The sequence below is a fragment of the Cynara cardunculus genome, unplaced genomic scaffold (genome assembly GCF_001531365.2).
Source record: "Cynara cardunculus var. scolymus isolate 2C unplaced genomic scaffold, CcrdV1 Un_Scaffold_926, whole genome shotgun sequence".
Classification (NCBI taxonomy): domain Eukaryota; kingdom Viridiplantae; phylum Streptophyta; class Magnoliopsida; order Asterales; family Asteraceae; genus Cynara; species Cynara cardunculus.
In genome coordinates, this window is record NW_020200649.1 from 101,330 (window position 1) to 108,499 (window position 7,170).

General features: G+C 36.2%; 2 protein-coding genes across 2 annotated transcripts; both read right to left on the reverse strand.

The window, feature by feature from the left end:
• LOC112502116 (cytochrome P450 82A3-like) lies at positions 1-2,105 on the reverse strand. Its single transcript, XM_025105946.1, has 2 exons — positions 1,059-2,105; positions 1-765 (listed from the first exon to the last, which is right to left on the reverse strand). Exons 1-2 carry the CDS (start codon positions 2,013-2,015, stop codon positions 142-144), a joined length of 1,581 nt encoding a protein of 526 aa, XP_024961714.1. The 5' UTR covers positions 2,016-2,105; the 3' UTR covers positions 1-141.
• Positions 2,106-6,005: 3,900 nt separating this feature from the next.
• Positions 6,006-6,976, reverse strand: LOC112502112 (ESCRT-related protein CHMP1B-like). Its single transcript, XM_025105942.1, has one exon. It carries the CDS (start codon positions 6,905-6,907, stop codon positions 6,290-6,292), a length of 618 nt encoding a protein of 205 aa, XP_024961710.1. The 5' UTR covers positions 6,908-6,976; the 3' UTR covers positions 6,006-6,289.
• Positions 6,977-7,170: the final 194 nt, after the last annotated feature.

Below are 7,170 nucleotides of genomic sequence, written 5' to 3' on the forward strand. Positions count from 1 at the left end.
TTAATTAAGAACCAATTGGTGTTTGGGTTTGTTAAGCCTGCTTGATTAGCAAAAGTATGTGAGGGTTTAGTTTGTCGTATATAAATATTATATTACATAGTTCAAGAAAACAAGACTTTGAATCTTGCAATAGAAGAACACTCAGTTCAAACCAGGCAAGAATCTCGGTGCGACAAGGAGCTCGAGCGGCGTGGCTTTATGATTTACTAATCCATGGCTTTCGGTCATATCAATCTTCTGCTCGTTTGACGGGTTTCGGAACTCAAAACCATGTATYAWGCTGGCTAATATCAACTGCATARCCTSRAGAGCAAGTGAGMTTCCAATGCACATTCTTCTACCACTTCCAAAAGGAATCAACTCGAAATCTTGACCTTTCACATCGATCTCCCTTTCGCTCGTCAAGAATCTCTCGGGTTGGAATTCAAATGGATCGGTCCATATTTCAGGATCGTGTTGAATCTTCCAAATGTTTACCAAAAGCCGAGTCCCTTTAGGAACGGTGTAACCACCTATGATGCAGTCTTCAATGGACTCGTGAGGGACCGAAAGTGGTGCAGCAGGGTAAAGCCGCATGGATTCCTTGATAACGGCTTGAAGATAGACCAAGTTCTTCAAGTTTGACTCTTCAACTTCTCCGTCTCTTCSAACGTGGATCTCGAGCTCGTTTTGAGCTTTCTCTAATACACGAGGGTTGTTGATTAGTAAAGCTAAAACCCACGTTAATGTTGCTGGTATAGTATCAACCGACGCTGCCAAAATCGCCTACGAAAAACAATAAAAACTCATAGCATTCAGAATTGTTAAATTGGTTTTAGAGGACGTCAAACATGTCTAAGTGTCGTAATAGACAGTTTATAGAACCAAATACTTGTCGTAGTAGACAGCCGCATCATGTCAACTTGTAACGTCTTTTCATAGGACGCACAATTGTCTGGTCCTATAAAACAGTCTATTAAGACATGTTAACATATTTGGCGTCCTGTAAAGCTGATTTAGTTGAAGTGTGGTTCACAAAAATACCGGGATTAATAACATAAGGAYTTCAAAAATCATACCAAACACGTAGCTTTCACGATCGTGTTAACGCTAAAGCCRTAAAGATCCTCGTTTAGTTCTTCGTTAACACGGAATAACAATGTAGCCATGAAGACTTGATCTTTACTCTCAGGATCTACCTGYTGTACAGAATCCATGTTGGTTTTGTGCTCTTCTAACCATCCTTCAAGTATGACATCCAACTCTTTCGCGATCTTCCTCATTTTCTTCTCGTACCCTCCTAAATCAAACCACCGTAAGCCCGGAATAGCATCTGATGGCACAAACGCCCCCAATAGTTCTGAAAACATCTTAACGGATTTCTTGAATTGATCCCTATTTCCTTCTCCAGTCGAAAAGCGATTCCCAAATAMCATCCTCAACATCATGTTCAAAGTTAAGTTCGCAAACCATTGTTTCATGTCAACCTTGACCATTTCTCCAGAACCCTTGTTTCTGATCCAAGATTCGTACAAATCTGTTGTGGATAACTTCACTTCCGAGACTCGGATATGTGCTAGCATCTGGCGGCGAAGGTGAGACACCAGTTCACGCACAACGATCTTTCGAATCTGGCGCCAGTACGGTCCATATGAGGCAAGGGCAAAATTAGCATAGTTGTACCCGATGATCTCTGACGCCATGGATTTTGGTCGGCTAGCGAAGGCACTATCGTTGGTGGCTAAGCATTCTTTAGCCATATCTGAATTGCTGACRATTAGAAGTCGATGAACACCAAGTTTGATGGTGAAAATTGGGCCGAATTTGTCCGCCATAGAGCCTAAAAGCTTGTGAGGAACTTGAGAGCCTGCTAAAAGATGGAGGTGACCAATTATCGGCCATGATCCTCCTGCTTCAGGTACTGTACTTCCCTGAGGTTTATACGACCAAACAATTTTAGCTAATAGATGAAAAAGGGTAAGAAAAGCGATGGTAGCTACCAAAGTTATGAATGATAGAAGTAAATCCATGGTCATCTTTTTTGTGCAATGGAGAAAGATGAAAAGATTAATGTTTATCAAGATTTGGATTACACACCAGAAAGATAGTCATAATTGTCCACATCTTGGGTGGCTGTGTTTGCTTTATACTATTCATTTATTTGACCAAGAAATTKTGGATAGATTGAAGGTCAAGATCATGCCACATCAAACTGGAATGGGATGTATTTTATATAGACTATTATGTAGAGGATTCCGTGACAATACAATGTTTTTTTTTTTATCCAATCTGTTGTGTGAACCGATTAATTTCAGAAGGACTATTTATTTTGTAGATAGTCTGGAGTCATCGTATTTGAACCTCTGTGGCCACAAAAGGATCCTTATTCCTCCTTGGATTTAAACCTAGGACCTTCTAGTACTTTTGACCTTTGAAGCCAAACTCAAAACCAATTAAACACTAAGGTTGTTACAATACAATGTTAGAAAGAAGATATGATGATATAATAAATAAATAAAAATTGGTGAATTTTTTAAAGTCSAAATTGGCAATATATTACACATAGATATCTTAACTGAATTATGATATGTTTTTATAAAGATAATAATTAAATATTTTGTTAGAACTAAATGATCCTAATTATATTTTGGATTTTTTTTATTTAAACAAGATGTTTATCTTGTATTTGATTATGTTTATGTGCATTAAAACTTGTTTACTTATATCATATCATCGGAATTCAATTCAATAAGTTATTTTTATTCATTGATTATATAGATTTTGCAAAGCATAATGTCCTAATAATTTGTAATTACAATGTTTTAATAGAAGGAATTATAATATAATATTTGCATTATTTGTTGAATATTTCATCACAAAGATTATGTTATRATATTGAATATAATATTTACTTTATTTATAATTCTTAGTAATAAGTCCTATAACTAATTAAAAACTAAGGGGGTGTTTGGAATTATTTATTTGAAACAACTCATGTTTTTCTACAAAATCACTTATCAACTTATTATAAATTATAAGGGTTTAACTTCTTCAAAAACTCTTTATTACCGGTTTGACACCGGTATAAGTTGTTTATCCAAACACTCAAAAGTGTTTATTACTGTTGTCATACCAAAATAAGTCAATTAGTTATTTTTATAAGTAACCCAAACACCTTCTAAATGTAGAATAAGCTTAAAAATAAGATAAACTATAATACTGACCGAGTATATATAGAATAAGAATCAAATCTACGACTTTACTTTTAATTTCACAACTAAAATGATAATTAAATAAGTTCCTCCCGTAAATAAAATTAATTTAATGTGAAAAATTTAATACAGAGATGATGCTTAAGAATATCAAAATATCAACTTCTACAATAAATTTGGTGTACAAAAATGGTGCTTAAGGTTGGTCTTGTTCTAAACACTTTTAAGGGCTGTTGACTTTTTTTAATTAAGCCATATGTGGGTTAAGTTGTGTGAGAGAYCGGAGACTGATGGGTTTGAGGAAGATAAAGGGAGAGGTTGAATTAGTTCTAGGGCATTTCTGACATCAATTTGTTTGAGGTAGCTTCATGGGGACAAGTGAGGGGTCATRGCTTATTYCATATAGCCATTATTTGCTTCATTGCTTAACATTTAAGCCGTAAAAAAAGCCGCCCAAATTATTAAGCTCATTAAGCGATAAGCAAACAGCCCCYAAGTATACTTGGCCCAGCAGAAAGAACAAGACAACAAGGTCTTGGATTCGAATCCAGTCCTGCTTATTTTATCATATGACACCATGATTTACCTCCTTAAGTCTTTATGCTAGTTGTGAGAGCAGTATAGAGAGGCGCTCTTGAGGATAGCAGAAACCCTTTTTCTACAACATTCAAGTACACTACGGGATCCTTTTAAACATTCAATTAAATTGAMCAAGCTTGGAATGAAATCAGGCGACAAAAGYGCSCCCAACAGTTCTACATACAGCCTAACRACTTCATTAAACTTGTTCTATGTCGAAAAGCATTTCCCAAGTATCATCCTCGCAATAATGCGAACCATTTTTTCATGTCAACCTYTACCATTTCAGAAGACCCTCTATTTCTCATTGAAGTTACATATATTTCAGACAAATTTTTTCCCAAAGAGGGCACTAGGATGCATTTGGTATGTTGAACAAGACTAACAAAAACTTTTTGTCTCACGTTTAATGCAGCATTAACTGCGACAGGCCGGGATTGAGACAAAAAGGCAGGTTTTTTGTCCCACCAAAATAAGTGGAATAAAATCAGGGAAATGAGACAAAGGTAAGTTACTAAACTACCCATGTCAAATTAAAACACTAAAACCTTACAGAATTCTAACAACATCTTACGCCTACTTCACCCTCGATCATCCCAGTCATGTCGTCCCATCCCCATATCAAACGCACCATAAATGTAAACCAAAAGGATTCAAGTAAAAATCTATTATGACAGCATTTTYCAAAATACTTTWTAGTCGAGTCGTGAACCTATGCATAGACAAGGACCATTTAAAGGTAAGAAAACCAGCAAATATTTGACAATGTATACTGATCCAAACAAGAAGACATGATACAGTATCAAGGATAAGTTTAACCAGACTTTAAATCTAAGGTTGTATAGTACTGTCTTCGATAGTTACCTGAGTATGGTCTTCAGTTAGCACCATTCTCCATCATCTTTCTTGCACAAGTGACCTATAACAAACATCAAATTGACCTAATGGTCTAAAATGGGAATGAACTGTCTGAKATTAAAAGGCAGCCCAATTAGTATATTGAATGAGGAATTCAGAAAAATGATTCATTTATATTGTTTACCATCTTCGGCAAYTGAGACTCCCTTCACTAGAATAGTAACAACATTATAGATCTCTCAAACATCAATGACATCCTGTAAATAATAACACACATTAAAGAAACTTACTGACACAMTCACTGAAGCAAGAGAGCAATTTATGACGTTTTTGACTTTGGGACAGCTTAAGCAGTAACTGAGAAACAAAATGGTCAAATTGGTTTGTCGAAATCTATAGCCTACCTTGTCTTGAAATCAAACTCCCTTCTGAAAAGTTCGGATATCCACAGTCAGTCCAGGAGATTCYGTATAGWGTAATAAGGCCAAACACGCACACACTGTTATTGATGACAAGAGCACTATAAAAGATAAGATTATAGTATAAGAAGCAGGAACAATGATACAAATATCTTCTCATATTCCTGGTTTAGGACCTACATCAAACTGTWAGCAGTTAGACGAGAGAGCCATTAGAGTTTGATAAACTAGAAAAGGTGGCCTTATTTGCAAAATACTCCAACTACTTGGCTCATGCTTACAGAAGGAGTTGTAGAATTGGCTATCGCTTGTCCCTAGTTTATTGACAGTTAAAGATATCAGCAGTTTAATAATTTCGATATACTCACACCCTAGCCTTCCAAATCATCAACCAATATCGCTATATATATAACCCAAATTGCTGCTGGACCATCTAGTGTCTGAATCAATCCATCACGATAAGCAGCATCACTGAACAAATCTCACATCAATGCTGATTAGAAAAGAAAATTAGTAATACTAAAACAAATTCCAACCTCTGTTTACAACAACCACCTTAAACCACTCAAACAGAACTAGAAACACATGTCGATAAAAAAACAGTAAAACAGAGATATAATATTCATTGGATAATAATATCAGGTACAGAATCAATGATCTTACCTTACTAACCAGTGCCAAAGAGATAATGTTTATAAAGAGAACAAGGAGAACCACAAACTAAAACTATAGTTCTCATAAGATAAAAATTACAAGTACCTTAAATACTCTAGTATTTCGTCCTTTTTAGGTTTCTATCTATGTCAAACAACTACTAGAAACTAGGAAGAACCATAAACAGGACTACTCAAAATCAACCAACTATAAGCCTATGCGCAATTGATATTGGAAATAGCAACCATCTCACATAAATTCTAAGGAACCATAATATAAACAGAGCAACAATGGCAGCCAAAAGTAGCAGAAGGGACCATATGAATAATTACCAGTCATAATACGAGTTCCAATACATTGTAAAAAACCATTACCTTCAGCTACGTCAATTCAAAACTTACAGAACATAATCATAAGGATTTAACATTACAATCCGAAAATGACATACAATGATCATACTCAAGAAATCATGTAATGTGACATAAACTCATCTTCCATATTCTAATTTACAAAATCGCCATGATTGCAGACGAAATAACTCGCATAGGACCCATCAGAAGGTAATGTATAAACATTTAACATTTATAATTACCCACGAGCTTTAAGCTCCGCAAGACGCCGGGATAAATCATCCTCATCAACCTTTTCCGCATTCTTCAGTGGCACAGCATGCCCAGCGGCCTGAGGTAACCCGACCGACACCTCAAGCCCGTAATCATCTGCCACTTGGTGCATCAAACTATTAACCTCCCCTTCGGGAGTCGAAAGGGAAGTACTGCCAGCCATTGAACTCTCCATAAACTCAGCCTGCACCTCCATATTCACAAACTGTTTCTCAAACTGATCCATCGTTTCCGACATCTTCTGTAAATTCCCTGTAGCTAGCGTTGACTCCAAGGACTTGACGATCCCCGACATAGATTTACTGATGGTGGTCATCTTCGCCTGAGTGTCGAGCCTGGCGACAACAGCATCCAAGCGAGAGGATAATCGGAGGTAATTCATTTGCTCATTGCGTTTACGGATGGCGTTTTCAGCGTAAATCCGTGCTCCATCCATGTTTCCCTTTTCAATTGCCTTCTTGACTTTGAGTTTTTCGGATTTCTCGTCTTTTTCGCATTTTCTTGCTTGGCGTTGGAGGCTCTTGGCCGTGAACTTGAGCTCCATGATTTGGTTCATAAGTTTCTCGGCGTTCCGGCTCCCCATTTCTGCAGTTTCTAGGGTTTTGAAGAAGGGAAGAGATCTTGGAGAAAGAGAAGTGTGGTTTTTCTTTKCCTTTCTGGCTCTCTAATTGCCAACGCCAAGTAATATTGATATGTTTTTTTATTTATTAAATTATAAATTTAACATTACATTCGACAATCGGTTCCTATTAAATTAAGATTGATATATCTTTTATTCCATCAACTAAATATATCTAAATAGACTAAAATTATAATAAACATTAAAAAAAATATTTTTTTTTATGT

Excerpts from the sequence above, each read along its gene's own strand:
- LOC112502112 (XM_025105942.1), bottom strand. The coding sequence starts at position 6,907 with ATGGGGAGCCGGAACGCCGAGAAACTTATGAACCAAATCATGGAGCTC.